At 43.0% G+C, this 17453-nt stretch overlaps 1 protein-coding gene across 2 annotated transcripts; it reads left to right on the plus strand.

The window, feature by feature from the left end:
* Positions 1-208: 208 nt before the first annotated feature.
* SERPINB2 (serpin family B member 2) lies at positions 209-15203 on the plus strand. Of its 2 annotated transcripts, XM_059409797.1 has the most exons (9): positions 248-315; positions 1722-1923; positions 4239-4415; positions 7308-7424; positions 8698-8826; positions 9354-9471; positions 12963-13105; positions 13706-13870; positions 14226-15203. In XM_059409797.1, exons 2-9 carry the CDS (start codon positions 1888-1890, stop codon positions 14634-14636), a joined length of 1296 nt encoding a protein of 431 aa, XP_059265780.1. In that variant the 5' UTR covers positions 248-315; positions 1722-1887; the 3' UTR covers positions 14637-15203. The 2 variants fall into 2 exon arrangements, with proteins under 2 accessions (XP_059265781.1, XP_059265780.1); XM_059409798.1 differs by lacking the exon at positions 1722-1923 and having other exon boundaries at positions 209-315.
* The last annotated feature ends 2250 nt before the right edge of the window (positions 15204-17453 follow it).

The raw sequence follows: 17453 nt of genomic DNA on the forward strand, positions 1-17453 counted from the left end.
TTGAAACAGGCTGACAAACTTCGACTAATTTTAACAGGCATGTGTAGGTATTACCAAATTCTTAAGTTTCTGAATGACATCATCCTCCGAACAAATTTCTTAAACGGAGCCTTAGCAAACAAGCATTTTTAGAATAGTGATGTCTTTCTGAGTAAAATGTTGAATCACTCAAAGGATACAGATTAGAAAGAGAGTGAGGAAAAAAAATGCTCCGTGGGAGGGGCAGAGCTGTATAAAACCAGTCCACTCCGTGTGTGCACTCTGACAGCTCTCTGAGGACGTTTTCTTGTCAGCGGCGCCTCCGGGAATAACCAGGTATGTTTCAGTGAATTCCATGGCCGTGGAAACAGGTTTTCATTTTTCTCCCTCTTCCTTCTTACTGGTATTACTAATAATGAAAATTAAAGCGTGGGGTGTCTTTAGAAAATGAGTAAAAATGTCATGGTGTTTTCTTGCTTAGGTTTCTTTTAAGTGAAAATATTTTGGGTCGAGATTTGAATGAAATTTGTAGTAAGACTTAATCTTGAATCTCAGAAGCCTGCAGATGTGTGTGTAACATTAGCTGAACTACAGTGCCTAGTCAAGTTGAGACAGGGATTTTACTGAACAGGTTAGAATATGTATATTCTTTACTAACTAGGGTTTTGACACAGAATTGGATGGAAATGGTAGATCAGTTAAAAGATACTAATTTAAGCAATGAAAGGATTCTATAAATTGTATATAAATATAATAAAAACAAGAAAGATGACAGTCTTTATCTAAAACTACCAGAAATTACAGAAATTCAGCAGCAATCTGAGTTGGCTCTGTTCAATACCCCCTTGTACTTACTTTTTTTTTAAACATTTTATTTATTTATTTATTTGACAGAGAGAGATCACAAGGAGGCAGAGAGGCAGGCAGAGAGAGAGGAGGAAGCAGGCTCTCCACGGAGCAGAGAGCTCGATTCGGGGCTTGATCCCAGGACCCTGGGATCACGACCTGAGCTGAAGGCAGAGGCTTTAACCCACTGAGCCACCCAGGTGCCCCCGCCCCTTGTACTTATTGAATTGAGTTCAATAATTGGTCAATTTGGTGGAAGAGAAAAATTTTCCAAACGGTTGTTGGATTGACTGAAGTAATAGTTCAATAAATCATTTAATACCCATAAACACACACTCATTCGTTATGAAAGTCATCAAATAACAGGAACTGCTTTTAATTTTGTTGGGGCGGAGAAGGTACTAAGTTTGGATGGGACGTTTCCTTGAAGATACTATTTTCTCTTTGTCTTCATTGCCTTTTGTGGTCAATTTCTAAATATTTGCACGATGCTGTCGTAAAACAGGTTGTTTTAAATGCCACAGCAAACTCAAATCTAGCATCCAGCATCAACGAGAAGAGGCCCTTGGTGGCGCCTCAGGACACCTCCCAGCTTGATGATGTGTGCCCATCTTTAGGGCACATTTGTCAACTTGTGGGGCAGGAGGTGATGCATGGAGCCCAGCCCCACGGGTACTCCCCATTTATTCTTCCCTGTGATGATATTAAACCTTAATTAGTGGGATGATATGCAGAGGTTAAACAATTTTTTAAAATTTTAATGATAAGAAACACACAGCAGGTGTCACCTGTTTCATTCTGTGACTTCAGTTGTGCATTGTCTCAGGCAGAGTCCCACCTAAAGGTAAGGTGTGGAGTTGCCTGAGAGGAAAAATGGCATATGTGTGCCTTCATAGGTTTCCAAGACTGCAAACTTCTCAGACCTCATGTGAAAAGCACCAGAAGGCTGAGATTGTCTGGGCTCTGAAGCTAACTAGCCGTGCGATGTACATCTCTGCATTTTTGTATCAAGAAATTACTAGGTTTTCCTGGGAAGGTATTGACACAAATTAAACAAAAACGATGCTGCTGAAGGAATTTGGTAACTGCAATACAGACGTGAGTTTTTTTTTTTTTTTTTTTAATGTTAAATGCTGCTAATTGCCCCTTATTCAAGGAATAAAAACTAGACTATTTTTAAAAGAAGTAAATGCACCTGGGAGAATTTAATTCTGTCCTTATGTACTTTTTTCCTTTATAAAGCCACCAGAAATCTATCAAAAGCCTCTCTGATAGTTGAACACTTACCTTTTGTTAGTGTCAGAGGGACTGACTACGCAGGATAGGATAACGAATTCCGTCTGGGAGAAGCCTGCGGTTACTTTTCTGGCTCTGAGCCCTTATTAATTTTCTTCACATAAGGATAGAGATATATTTTATTTATGATATTAATTATCAGTTTGTTTCCAAAATGTTATGAGGCAGTTCACAAAAATGATCTGCCCAGTAAGACTAATTAGTTTCAAGACAATTTTAAATCAGTGGAGGGAAGAGGAAACAAATGTCTGAGTCACCCAGTTAATCCAATCTCAGTGATGAAGCAAGAAAAAAAAAAATTAGTGGGATTTGTTTGTTTGCTTTTCCTACTTAATACGCCTTCTAGGAGCATTACGGACTTGCTACCTTCCTATTTTTATTTCCTCTTTCTAGCATTTCTCAAGCTAGTAACTTGCCTAAACTGTTACACATAACAGTGAAGTTCACCACCAACAAAGAGAGGCACTGTGAGGCAGTGTGGACCGAGTGGGTTCCTGAAACAGACCTAGGCTTAAATCCCTGCACCATTGCATAGAAGCTCTGTGACCTTCTGCAAGTCACTTAAGCTCTCTGAGCATCAGGAGGCAACCTAAAAAATGAAGATAACAGGATGTACCCTCTTCAGATCCTGCGAGGACTGAATGAGAAGAAATGGTTTCAGGGACAAATCTTGCTTAATTTACAATTTTGTCTCCATAAAATACACTTGGGTGGTATTTCAAATGAGACATTTTGATTCAGATTGCAATGATTTTCTTAAAGAAGAGTGTTCATGAGCCAAGTGTTCCCCGAAGACAACCCCGGGATTGGGGAGGGAAGTGAGTCCTGGCCCTTGCTGGGAAGCCTGCTGAGTGAGCCAAGCCTACAGACGGGGACGTCCCTCACCTTGGAGCCTCCCTCAGCCCCTCCTCAGCTCTGGGAAGCCACTGTCACAAAGGTTCCTGTGGGATGAGTGTCAGCGTCATTTGGTATATTTATATATTTTGGTAATTATAGGGTGTGTTTTAAGCCACTGTGAAAGCATAACACAGAGCCAGAAAAATGATCGCTGGCCAGTACCAACAGATACTGTACACACCTCGGGTGTGTCCATGCTTTCCGCTTCACATGGGTCACAGAAGGTGTGTCCGTCCTTTATCTTCAGGTGGTGATAGGGTGTGTGTGTGTCTGTTTCATGTTCATTGCATGCAGTGTTGCCTGCAATGGATTTGCCTGCTGGTGGGGGGGGCACGGGTGCTGGAGAAGCAGGCGACCATTCCAGCACCCCCCATACTGAACTCCTTAGCGTGGGAAGCTGTTTTATTGCAGGTTGTAGATGTAGGTGTGGAGGGGCGGGGCGTACAGGAGGTTGGAAGTGGGTAAAAACACCAACCTCAACTGGTGAATCCAAACCACTTCTAGAAACAGAGAGTCTGAGGGAAGACTAGTGATCTCAGCTGGGGCCAACAGGAATAAGTGTTTGACTCTGCATGTATTTGCCCATGTGTGTGCTGGATATTTGCAGATGGAGCCTTGAGGTTGAAAGTGTGACCCTGGAGGCCCCCGACCTGGCTCCGATGCCTGGTCCTGCCCTTTATAGTTGGGTGACGCTGGTCACTTTCCTGATTCTCTGTGCTGTTGCTTCTTCCTTCGTAAAATGCAAATAGCAATGCCTTTCTGATAGGGTTTTGGTAAGAATTAAATGGTTGGTAGAATGTTTAGAATGGCATCTGTTGTATAGTAAAAATCTAATAAATGCTATTCATTGTCATTGCTCTTATTATGATTATTATATGAAGCGTCCCTACTCATCACGTAACTGCTCCCTGCATCTCAAGATCAACTACATAATTTTCAGGATCCAGCGTAAAAGGAAAATGCAGAGCCTTTGTTCAAAATTATTAAGGATTTTAAGTTGGTAACAGCAGAACATCGCATGAAGCCTGGAGCCCTGTGAGGTTGCTCACATCACATGACCATGACGACATCTGGGCTCTAGTTCATGCTGTGCCATGAAGGAAGAGCAGAGAGGGAACCCCTTTCCTGTGCAGGGTACACCATGTACTACTCGGCCAATATCACCTAAAATGTTGAGTCACCTTTCAGACCTGTTTCTTTCTTCCTCGCTTTCCTTCCAGATTGAAACAATGGAAGACCTTTATGTGGCCAACACAATCTTTGCCCTCAATTTTTTCAAGCATCTGGCAAATACTAGTGCCACCCCGAATCTCTTCTTCTCTCCGTGGAGCATCTCATCTACCATGGCCATGGTCTACCTGGGTGCCAGAGGCAACACTGCAGACCAGATGGCCAAGGTGAGTGTCTGTTAGAGCTCCAAACTAGGACTGGGTCTCTCCTGAATGGAATTGTAGAATTGCGATTGTATGCTTCAGGTAGCAGCTTGACTTTACGGAGGTCAGTTGTTGTCACATGCCATCACCACACAAGCAGCTAAACCATGAAAGCTTTCAACTGTAGATAATGGAGAGTGTCCTGAAAAGCTCTGGTTACCACACTGCTGGAGATACAAGGAGAACAGTGTGACTTCGGAGGGCCTCGGCCACGTTATCAACCCCGTGAGGTCACATCAACAAAACGGCGTCTGGCCTGATGGCCAGTTTTCAAAATCAGGGTGGACAGGGTGTGCATGAACATTGTGAGGCCTTTCTGTTAAGTCCGCTGGCTTCGGTGCTTGGTGAAGGGACACCAGTTCAGTCAGGGGACTCCTTCACGGAGTCCTGGGCCTTGGAAATCCACCACATGCCACAGGACTCCCGTGGGATGAATTCAACCTGCTCCTGTTATGTCTGAGGTCAGTGAGCCGGATAAGGTCATCATATAATTAAGAGTCTTTCAGACTCGCATAGCCACAAATGTTGACATTGAGTGCTTGAGGTACAGGCCCTGCTTTCTCACAAGCATATGCTGTGCTCTCAGTCACACCAAAATGCCCCCGGCCACTTTCGGGTTTCCCACGAGAACCGTGCCTGAGACTACGGCTGTCCTTTGCTGGTGCACAGTGACCCATTTACCGTGGGTCTGGTTCGAGGCTGTTCACAGGGAGTGTTAGCCAATCTCACCGCACGAGGCAGGGAAGTAAAAGGCATCCCTCCCAGTGAATGTGGCAGTTTAAACATCTAGGCTTACAACAAAACTCAGTTGCTCAACCCTGATACCAGCCGTATTTGGCAACACACCTTCCCCTTTATTCTCTTCCCCTTGGAGGAGGCTGGAAACCTTGAACTGCATGTCAAACTTCAGAAAACATCAGGGTCTTAATTTTTTCACCACAAAGGGAGCAGAAGCAATATACTGTGAGGGAAAATGAGAAATGAAGTACTCTAGGTTGTTAAAAAAAAAAAAAAAAAGAAAGAAAGAAAAAGATTTTGACACCGGAGGCGAATGAACGTATCCGTCTCTCTGGGCACAGACAGCTTTTCTGTATCTAGAAAGTGCTTCAAGCATGTGGGTCTAGGCAAAGATGTTCTATTGTTTTTCTCTAACTCTGCTGCATGTACTGGTTTTAAAAATCGAAGGGAAATGTGGTTCATTCCCTGCTAAAAGGAAGAAGAGAGGCTCTTTGGCTTGGAGGAAAGAGGGTGGACTTTGGGGACAGGCCCGGCGGTGTGGAGTGGTGGCTCTGCCGCTCGCTGCTAGGTGTGTGGAGGAAGGCATGGAAACTCTCGGAGCCTCCGCTTTCTCATCTACAAAAAGAGCACGAGAGCGGCCCCGCTGGAGGACAGGTGTGAAGGCTCGAGTCAAGCGCAGAGCGTCTGGGAGCCGCATCTGTGTTAACAGCTAGTGACCCTCAGGGCCTCAGCCAGGCGCCCGAGAGCCCTTCATGAGTTTGCGCACGCGCTGCGCGCCGCTCGGAGCCGAGGCTGTGATTACCGCGTTGTTCCTATAGACCAGGAAGGGGGCCGGGGAGAGGTCCCACGGCTGGGACGTGGTGCGCCTGGTGAAGGTCATGGTGGCAGTGGAAAGAAAGGAGCATGTGGAAGGCTCTTAGGTTCAGAGTGAAGCCCCAGGCCCCCTCGGGCTCCACTGCCTGGCTGGGCAGTGCCTCTCTTTACCCACGGCTTCTGCGAGGCCCAGGGCCCCCTCCGCTCCCCCGTTTCTGTGGGGCTTTAGCGGTGATTCAGGAAGGCTTTAGGGCTAGCCAGGAGACTCCTGATTTAAGTGTCAGCTTCCTCAGAAAGGACAAAAACCAAAAAGGCTGTTTTGGGAAATATTCTTCCCTTCTGTAGGAGCAACAGTAGGGCCACTTCTTTTCAGAGGGTTAGATGGGACTTATGACATCTAATCGGAAGAGCAGAGAAAGAGCCCGTAGCCCTTAGCACCTGTCCTGCCAACCCAGAAACACCACCTGGCTGGACAAGCTTGCCTTTCCTCTGTCGGCAGAGGCCCCACCATCAATCCACTCACCAGAGAGGTCCTCTGCACCACAGGCCCCACAAGGGATGCGATGCGGGCCCGATGGGACCCAAGGGGTGTGGATTGGGGGAAGACCTGGGTGCAGGGCCAGGCTGGGGGTGCTGAGACCCGAGAGGCCAGGCTGGAAAGCTGTCGTGCTGGGAAGGAGCCAGGGCAGCTTCGTAGGACCAGCTTTCCCCCCTCCAGCTTCATGTGTTTTCTGGATCTGCCATTTACGATATAAAGAGATTCATATGTCATCTGACCCTAGTCACCTGTCCCCCACATGGATGCTGGTTTCTCTGTGTAATACAGTGTGTGCAAATATTTTATGGGATCCCTGTTAATAGTGAGTAAGTGTGTTTATGCCTAAACTAACTTGGGCTTGTAGTTTTTGACAGATTGGAAGTGGATAATAGATAAGACCTTTGAAAAGACAGAGACCTCCAAGGTCGTGAATTAACCTTATTTTTTTCTTCAAAATACTGGCTTGGATGGTAATTTAGATACTTTAGTGAAAAGGTTACAAATCATTTCATAAGAACAAATTGTTGTCAAAATGGCCAGTATATATATGGATTGGTGTAAAATAACTCAAGCTGTATCTTAGGAGAGAAATTTCAGTTGCAGACACCTATATGTTATGTATAAAGAGCATGTGCTTATTTCTGAGACACAAAGGTAGGGAAGTAGATAGGACCTCCAAGAGGTATCTGAGCACCACTGGTTTCAAGGTGACATAATATAGCAGGAGAATATACTCATAAATACATTGTCTCTAATTCCAAATGTAGGTGTTTCAGTTTGACAAGGTTGTTGCTCAGAAGACCCCAGTGACCCCAGTGAACCTCACCGGTTGTGAACTCATGCAACAGATCCAGAAGGGCACTTATCCTGAGGCCATTTTGCAGGTATCTGACTCACTGGTTCATAATTCCTTTTGCATTTTATTTCTAGAATCTTCTTGTCTTAAAGTCACAGTGGTAGACAGGGAAGGAACTTAGTACAACTTCTCCCATTCATAGAAAGAAACCTAAGACTCAGAGCCCTTAAATAAATACCCTCTGGGCACATGGATAAATAGGAGCAGGGCCAGAGTAGAATCTAGACTTCAGGGCTTTTAGGTCAAAAACTGTTTTTGGATTTAATCCCATCACTCTGCCATTAGGTGGGCATGTGTAATCTATTCTGAAATCATGGGAGCAGCTCCTAGAATACACATGCATGGATACAGGTTTCCAGGTGGAAGAAGGTAAAGAGTGACAAGCAGTTGAGCAGTGGGGTAGGTCAGGCCCCATGACTTCATGCGAGACCACCCTTGGCTATCCCTCGCAACCTCCCTACCTGTTTATCATCTGTCCATGTATGTATGTACGGATCTATTCATCATCTATCTCAGTTAATATCTTTTCTCAATACTCTATTTCCTTAAACACCAGCTCTCTAGCTAACTTACTGGGCACAGATGGACTCCTATTGATAAGCAACTCCCCTAATATGCTGTGGGTTTGGTAAGGGGATATCGCCCATAACTTCCTTCTTGCAATGTTGCTCCATCCCCCCGTTGCCCAGGGAATTATGGGCTAGAGGAGGGGAAGAGGGCCCCATCAAGATGGAAATCCAGCCAGTCTCCTGGGACACCCAGCAGCCCATCTGCAGGGCTCTGTCCCCTGCTTTACCTGCTGTGGCTGTGACTGAGTCCTATGTCTTTCGTCATGCTTACGAACTCCGGGTTGAGGATTAGAATTCACCTACATTTTCATGGCTTTCTAGAACCCAGATTTCCCACTGTAAAGACTCCCCTATAATTATAAAATGGGTACTTTTGGACATATGTTAACTTTTTCTAGAACATCTCCTAGGTAATGTTTTAGTATAACAAAATCCCTTAGAGACCTTGAATTTAGGAAATTATAAAAGAAGCCTAACTTCCTTCTAGGACATCGGTTACTTCAAGGTGAAATGTAATCTATAGGTGCAGCAAAATTTGAAACGAGTCAAACGTTGCCTTCTGGGTTTTAGCGCGCTGTATCAGAAGTATTTCCTCAGAGATTCCCCTAAGTGTCAGAAAGTGCCAAGTATCCATTATACGGCATTTTATTGTTGCACTGAAAGAACACGTTTGCTTAAGAAATACCTTGTTTAGCCACCCTGTGTTACCTAAAGAGACCCTTTCTGTTTCAGGCACAAGCTGGAGCGGCAGTCCACTCCTCGTTCAGCTCTCTCAGCTCGGCCATCAATGCGTCCACAGGGGAGTATTTATTGGAGAGCGTCAATATGCTGTTCGGAGAGCAGTCGGCGAGGTTCAAGGAAGTAAGTGGAACCTGCAGCTGAAATGTCAGGCTCCGCCGTGTGCAATGGGGTCCCTTTCGAAGCTGCTGTCTGTGATGCCCACAGAGAGTCAGAATTCCACATAAGCGCCCTGAGGCTCCAAACACCCAGGGTCACAGCAGCTGTTTGCATGCTCCCGAGGTCAAGTGCTCCCCCCCAATGGATGCAAAGGCCCCACATTGCAGAGTGACTGCCACAGCTGGGGGAACAGTGATTTCCAGGACCACTCCCCACACGCCCAGCCTTCCCCTTGGACTCAGTGTCTATAATGCACAGTTCAGGAGGGCAAGTGAGTATGGGTAAGGGGATCAACGGAGCACTTACAATCCACACCATTTCCTCTTTCAGCCCCCCAGCCCCCCAGTGCCGCCCTCCTCCCCTTCCCTTACCTCAGCCCCTTACCCCCCCCCCCCCCCACAACTTTTGACAGTAAGCCCATGATTTACAATTACATCAAGTCTTGTTCAGTGATATTCTGGGTCACCTTTAGCTGGTTCCTTGCTTTAAAGGAATACATGCAACTCTCCAAGAAATACTACTCTACAGAACCCCAGGCGGTCGACTTCCTAGAACGTGCTGAAGAAACCAGAAAAAAGATTAATTCTTGGGTCAAGACTCAGACCAAAGGTAAAACCAAAGCCATATTTCCTGTTCTTCTTTTCAGTTAGAAACCGTTGATCTATTTTTTTTTTTCAAAAAGTCACTTCTGTGCCTAGCCCTAACTCCCTTAAAATTCCCTTCACCTTAATTATTTTGGTTAACATAGCCCAATTCTCATTTAGCCAAGTGGTGCATTAAGTGAAAAAAAACAGTTGAGGTCTACTAAAGGAAGACATGTGTTCAGTACGTCAATCATCCGATTTTGGATATTACCTTAGGATGGAAGGTGAGAACAGGCAGACACATCTTCCAATGTAGGAAATGCCAGTATTGAAATAACCGTGCCCTCTGTCTGCTGGAACAAAAACGAAGAAAAAAGGCGTGATCCTCCGCTGAGTAACTGGGTGAGACCACTGGCAACAAAGCAGGAGGGATCAGAAAATTATTTTACCTGTTCTTCACCATTCCAAGTCTACCTGCTGTGAGGTTCTTTAGGGCCCTGCTGAATCACGTCTACTATTGGAGCTTATGTTCCTAATTCTTTCATGGGTTCCTGCTTCTCTTTTGTTTTTTACCAGGACTCACATTTGATGAAATCATCCATTCATTGTCATTGTATTGTTATTGAACCCACCGCATATTACGTGCCAGGCACTGTACACGTTCTGTAAAAGAAACAGAACTCAGACCCTGCCACCCTAGAACTTACAGTCAGTAAGTTCAGTTCAGTCGGTGGCATTCAGTTCAGTCGGTGATGGCTGTAAGGTGACCATAAGTGCTTGATGGGGACATGCAGGACACTGCATGGGAGTGTGTGAGGAAGGTGCTGGCCTCCAACGTTATGACTGGAGGGGTCTTCCTGGAATGAGAAGTGCTTATGTCGTGACTAGGAGGATGGGCTGCAGCTGGCCAGGCCAAGAGCATGGGGAGAGGATTCTAGACACAGTGTATAGATGTGCCAAGATGCCGAGGTGAGAGAGCTTGGCCCTCTGAGGCAAAGAGTGGAATTGGCTGGCCTCCAGTGTGGAGTACGGGGAGGGGAGGAGACTGCAGAGGGGACTGACTTCACACACTTGTCCCCACACAGAAACAGCGTTGCTGCCCCCCAGCTGGTCTCTGCAGAACATCTTACTCTTCACCTTGACTTTCAAATTCTTAATTATCCCACAGACCATACTTGATGACTGTTGGCCCCTGAGCTCTCGGTTGCTGCCTTCCATACTTAACTTCTTACGCATTCCTAATGCCAGAGTTTAATTTAAGTGGCAAGCCCAAGTCTTAGCCTTTCTAGAGGTACCTCCCAGCCACTCCCCTCCTCTCTACCCCCTTGCTCTTTTGTTAGTTTCATGAGTCCTGTTAACGTTCGCCTTATACAGCCTTCAACTGTAGCTGACCTGATTTTATTTTGTTTGCTTTGTCGACCTATACAGACCATAATTATTTGAGGGTAGGGCCAATATGTCACTCTTCTCCTGTGTCTCCACAAAAATTAGCACAGTCTTTGGCTGATAATGAAAATCCTTCATTCTCTCAAATCTCTAGGTTTGAATTATAGGTCACAAAAAAATAACTGCTGACTAGCAATATATAGATGGATTTCTAGGAAGAAAAACGTAGAAATTATTAGATTTGTTCTGGGTATTTCATAGATTTATGAGCTGTTAGGACTGGAAAGGTACTTGGAGATAATTTACCCAAATTTGCCCCTTCATGGTGGTGGACTCTTCGTCTGAGAGGGGTTAACTGACTCTTTCAAGATTCCTCTACCAGTTAATGATGAAACTGGGGGTTCTTCGTCTTTGATCCTTAGTCTAATTCTGAATTCTTCATTTGGGTGTTTAAAAAGTTTGCATTATAAGGTAGGTAAAAAGTAAATGTTCATTTAACTCCTATGTTTAAAACGTGGTTGCAAGCGATAGTTTGCAGTCTTGGTTTCTTGGCCCCCATATTGGGAAAAAGCAAAAGGTCTGTAGAACTTATAAAATATTTTTGTTTCTCCCAAAATAGTTGTTCTCCCTTTGTTCTTCATTTCTATAACAGATTTTGAAATTACTGTTCTAAAATATTGACAAACCACTGACACAGAGGAGTCAGGGAAAGGGAAGATTAGCAGAAGTGAAAGTAAAAACCGACTGCAGAATTCAAGAGACATGTAGGAGTTCTGCTTTTCTGAGAACAGCACAAATTCACTTTCTTCCTGTCTTCAGCAGCCATGACTCAAGCAGTTGTGTTGTCAAAATGCCTCATCTTTTGGGCTGACTGCTTCACCAAATTTTGTAATAATTTGAGGGAACTGTTTGTTTTATTTATTATGATCGCATGAATTCTGTCATTTACATCACAAAGTTAAGTAAAGCTGTAGCATTTTTCAATAGTAACCAAGGGTTTTCATTGCCCGGGTGATATATTGAATGGATAAAGGGAAGCTGGTCAGATTCCATTGACCTTTATGTGAGTCCTGCGTCTGTCAGTAGGATCGGGAGGTGGTAGAGGCGGACACAGAATCCTGACCACTTTCCCAGTTTGTGACCTTGAGGAGGTTGCTAACTTTCTTAGTGGAGGATCTTTTTGTGGAAAATGACACTAGTAATATCCCAATAGAATAGCTGTCAGGATTAAGTAAAATAATGTGTTTGAGCAGTTGAAAAATTATAGGGCAGGTATTAAGTGTAAGTGGGCTGTTTCTCAAGCCATGTTGTTCTTAACTACCACAGTTGGGTGTTATAATTTCTGAGACCCTTTCTTCCCTGGCTTATTCATGTACCCCCTTCTCTGCACAGCCACAGTACTTTGCATTCTGTTGCTGGATTTCTGACGCATTGTCTCACTGCTGGTTTTGAATGCCTCTTCTAATATTCTCAACCCCTCCAGGGCAATTCTTCCTTTTTACCCTCTTGTATCTGCCCAACTCCTACTATAGATCTAGCACAACTTCAAACAAAAACAAGACAGTTTTTGAATGAATCAATGGGTCAGACCCATAGACTGTCTGGATCTGATCTAGAAGGAGTGCTAAACTTTGAGAAACTTTGAGAAAACAACATAAAAAGAGGTGAAAATATTTCCATGTTTGATAGTCATTCTAAATATTAAAGATTTTATTTATTTATTTGACAGACAGAGATTACAAGTAGGCAGAGAGGCAGTCAGAGAGAGGAGGAAGCAGGCTCCCCACTGAGCAGAGAGCCCAATGTGAGGCTCGATCCCAGGACCCTGAGATCATGACCTGAGCCGAAGGCAAAGGCTTTAACCCACTGAGCCACCAAGGCACCCCATCATTCTAAATTTTAAATGCATAACTCCTTCATTTTCTCTTGGACTTTGCAAACCTTCTGAGAAAGGTGGTCTGATTTATTTATGCTTTAAATAAATTGGGAGAAAAACCTGAGCTTGAGATCATCACCTCTGCAGAATCTGACAAATGTAGATGCTGAGTTTGATGGTGACTCAAGAGATTCAAATCATAGCATCATCACAGTTCTTGGTCATGAACCCTAAACATATGTTGTTTTCTGTAGGCAAAATCCCAGACTTGTTACCTGAAGGTTCTGTAGATGGGGACACCAAGATGGTCCTGGTGAATGCTGTCTACTTCAAAGGAAAGTGGAAAACTCCATTTGAGAAGAAACTGAATGGGCTTTATCCTTTCCGTGTGAATGCGGTATGAGACAAGATGGATTTTCCTAGCATGTATTTTAGGATCTTGGCCAAGATAGAGAAAGAAAAGTTAGAGACCACTCATGCTCCTGTATGACTTGTTAGTAATAAATTATGCACATTGGACAGTTGGACTCTTTCCAGCTACTGAGTGTCACTCAGTAATTTTCTAAGAGACCATATGCGTAACAGTGAGGACCACGGGCTTTATAATTACATAATTCTGGATGCAGTTGTAGGTTCTACTACTAAGGTTCTACTAGTAACCATCTATGACCTTATTTATCTGCTGGGAATTCCATTTTTTAATCAATAAAAGTTGGCTATTGTAAGGATTCAGTGAGATTGCACAGAGTTTTGGCCTATGGCAGGAGCTGAACAAATATTTTAGTATTATTATAATTATTAACATTGTCCGTCTTAATAATAGATGTAATCATGATAAAGCTAACAAGAGCAACTGTAAGGGTATAAATAATTTATTTTGTTGATTTTTAAGAACATATTTCTTTGACACTACAGCAGAATCAATTTCTTCATGTCTAATTATAAATCTCGTGACTCTTAATATCAACTTTCATATTTCACTTTTTAATCATTTTAGAATCAGCGCAAACCTGTACAGATGATGTACTTGCGTAAAGAACTGAACATTGGCTACATAGGTGACCTAAAGACTCAAATTCTAGAACTCCCATATGCTGGAGATATCAGCATGTTCCTGTTGCTTCCTGATGAAATCAGTGATGTGTCCACTGGCTTGGAGTTGGTAAGCCATTCCAGCTTATATTGTTTGAAACCTCTAGAGCTAAACACACCTTTCATGAGAAGCATGTCTATAGGTGTAGAAAATGGTGTGTAGATCCTCGCAGAGACATGTGAATTGGTTGATTATAAATGTTCATGTCTCAAACATGAAATGATTATAAATGTTCATGTCTCAGAGCATGAAAATATGTCATACATGCTACTTTCTTGCAAATATTTCACCAGTGTATTACATTTTTCTATCACCTACAATGTGGTAAAGTTAAAGTCATTGATTGTTAACATGAGACTTGTAAGTTATCTGCCTTCTATTCTGAGCACTTAAGGGTTTTTTTCTTTAATGTTTGGATTTGTAGCTGGAAGATGAAATAACCTACGATAAATTCATTAACTGGACCAGCAAAGACAAGCTGGCAGAAGATGATGTGGAGGTATACCTCCCTCAGTTCAAATTAGAAGAACGCTATGAACTCAGATCCATTCTCCAGAGCATGGGCATGGAGGAAGCCTTCAGCCAGAGCCAGGCCAACTTCTCAGGAATGTCTGACAACAATGACCTGTTTCTGTCCCAAGTTTTCCATCAAGCTACTGTGGACGTGAACGAAGAGGGCACGGAAGCAACTGCTGGCACCGGGGCCATTGTGTCAGGAAGAACTGGCCATGGAGGCCCACAGTTTGTGGCGGACCACCCTTTCCTCTTCTTTATCATGCACAAAGTCACCAAGAACATCCTCTTTTTTGGCAGGTTTGTTTCACCCGAAAATTGAAAAGTTCTGTTTCTACACAGGATTTCATAGTATGAGCTGTAAGCCTCCGGATTGCGTTAAGTGCCAAGAATTTAGAGATTTTCCTACACATTTCTGTTTTTTTCTGAACAACTCCTACTAGACACTAATGATAAGTACAGCAATAAGTAGACAGCTGTCCACCATAACATTGCAAGCCTATTAATCATTTGGTTTCCTAAGTGGGATGATGCCCCACTTAGGTCTTCTTTACTATTGGTTAATTGTATAACATTAACTTCTACTATATTATTTATTATTTTATATAATGGTTTTAATTATTGTTCACTGTCAGTTTTATGCAGCTGATAGTTGCAGAAGCAGGCGATCAGTAATTTTTCTATCTAAAAAATGCTTTTACTTATTTGTATAATGAGGGATGAGTGGTTGTCCTTCCCATGCCCTCTTATAATAAATAACTAGAAGAAAGCATTGAACAACAGGAAAATATATGTTACATACATTTCTAGTATTATGTATCACATAGATATGTCTACGACCTATGTAATATTGCAAGTATATGAAAAAAATAAACACGTTTCCACACAACCATTTGTTTGTTGTCATTCCATTGGGTCATAATGCAAGGTGGTCCTTGCATTAGCTCGTAAGACTTGTCATACCTTGATTCCTAAGGATCAGGCATCGTGCTTCATTTTGTGGGGACCGAGTAAAAACAGAATAAAGGAGATAAAAGGATAACTGCCTCTTCAGGGAGCCCCAGTGTTGGGACTGGAATGGGTTTGTGTGGAAAATGGTTTAGAGCTGTGGTCTCCTAGCAGCAAAGGGCATAGGAATTCAGAAAAGCTTGAGTCAAAGTCCTTTGGGGATCTTCTCAGTTAAACCTCAAGGATATCAAGAATAAACACTATGTGCAGTGGTTCAGACAAGGCCAAGGTCATTGAGCTGAGGGTTCAGAGAGGGGAAGATGGCTTTGGGTGTAAGAGTGAGAGAGGAAACACAAATGCCTTCTTTCAGGGGTGTTTGCTTCAAATAGCGCTGAATGCCTTGAGTAGATCAGAGACAGAGCAGAACATGACTAAGTCCTGAGAACTGAGTCGGGTCTGGTTTGGGGAGTCCGAGCTGGCTGCAGAGTCTGTTTGCAGGAGTGTGGCCAGACTCTGAGAATGTCTCCCAGGCAGCAGACTTCCCGTGACGCAAGGCAGGTATAGATGACCTACTGGAACATGGCAGCTAAATGGGTAACCTCAGGCCCTTGACTATCAGCCCCTACAACTCAGTTTTCGCCCTTGTGAATCCTCTAACCATGGGCCAAAATGGTGTTTCTTTATGTTTTGGTTTCCAGCCTAGAAAAAGTAATGTTTTTCTCATAAGGCTGCCATGATGGTTAAATGAATTCATACATCATAAGCAATTCAAAGAATGCTGAGCACGTACAGAGTTTAATAGGTACTAGCACTGATGTTGATTATCTTTGCCAGAAATAAAACTGTCTGTCAGCTGGTCAAATGCAGAATCCCAGAAAATTATAAAAAACAAAAGAAGTAAGTCTTGAATTGTGGTTTGTTCCCTCGACAGCAGACATTTTTGAAAATTAAGAGTTCTTGCTTCTTGCATTCTCTTATGTTTAATTCATTTTTCTATGAACTTCAGTAATTCAGCAATTCAATAAGTAGCAGCATTTGGAATCATTGTGATTCTTTAGATATCCATATTTATCACTCTCACTTTTGAGTTAGAGGATGGGCATGGAATTCAAGGTTCAAAGCACTCGTCAACACTCCAGGGGTATTCACCAAAATTGCTGATGGGAAAGTTGATGTCAAGATAATTCTTTCTCCTTGCAGTTTTCATAATTGTCTTTGTGTTCTTAATGATGTTCTTGATATTTCCTTGCATTAAGACTATTTTTAAAAATCGTTCTTAAATTTTGTCTTGCTCATCAGCAGATTTTTTTTTTTTCCATCTGGAAACTTGTATCTTTGCTTCAGTTCTGGGAAACTCTCAGCCATTGCTATGGACTGAATGTTTGTGTCTCCTCTCCCCCATATATATGTGAAAGCCCTAATTTCTAATGGAATGGTATTTGGAGATGGGATTCTGGGGAATAGTTAGGTTAGATTAAGTCATGAGGGTTGAGTCTTCATGATATAATTCGTGTCCTTAGGAGGAGATGAAGGGATCAGAGCTTCCTCTCTCTACCGTATGAGGACAAGAGAGTAGGCAGCCTACTGTGAACCAAGAACAGAGTGAGTCCACACCCCAAACCCAACCAGTCTGTTACCCTGATCTCAGATTTCTAGCCTCTAGAACTGTGAAAAAAAAGTTTGTTGTTTAAAACACCCAGCCTTTGGTATTCTCTTATAGCAACCCAACGGGGCAACCGTTATCTACTCATTGTCTCTGCCCACTTAATTTATGCTCTTCTTCTGGATTCTTATTAGAATAATATTGATGCATCTAGAGTTCTCTCTGTCTTGAAAATTTTGGAATAACTAATGAATTCATAAAAAGGCCAGAGCAAAATCTATCTCTCCCACCCCACCTCCCCATTCATATAGTTCCTATCCCTACAGCCCTATTAGTAATTTGTACATATTATACATATACATATATATATATACATATACATATACATATACATAGGGCAGGCCATAAATGATAGCAACAAACAAAACTGTGTTGATTATATTATGTTGTTAATTTAGGATACTCTTACCTCTTTTTCTTTCCCTGACCACCCCCAAACAGGCATCATAATAATGCACAACCATGATTTCATCAACATGGGTAGTATATCTATAAAAATTTAATCAAGAGATAAGTGGGAAAGGAATC

The sequence above is a fragment of the Mustela nigripes genome, chromosome 8 (genome assembly GCF_022355385.1).
Source record: "Mustela nigripes isolate SB6536 chromosome 8, MUSNIG.SB6536, whole genome shotgun sequence".
Taxonomy (NCBI): Eukaryota; Metazoa; Chordata; class Mammalia; order Carnivora; family Mustelidae; genus Mustela; species Mustela nigripes.

Coding starts and splice junctions, on each gene's coding strand:
- SERPINB2 (XM_059409797.1), top strand. CDS start 1,888: ATGCTGCTGAAGGAATTTGGTAACTGCAATACAGAC. Junction 7,425..8,697: donor ATCCTGAGGCCATTTTGCAG/GTATCTGACTCA, acceptor TTTCTGTTTCAG/GCACAAGCTGGAGCGGCAGT. Junction 13,106..13,705: donor ATCCTTTCCGTGTGAATGCG/GTATGAGACAAG, acceptor TAATCATTTTAG/AATCAGCGCAAACCTGTACA.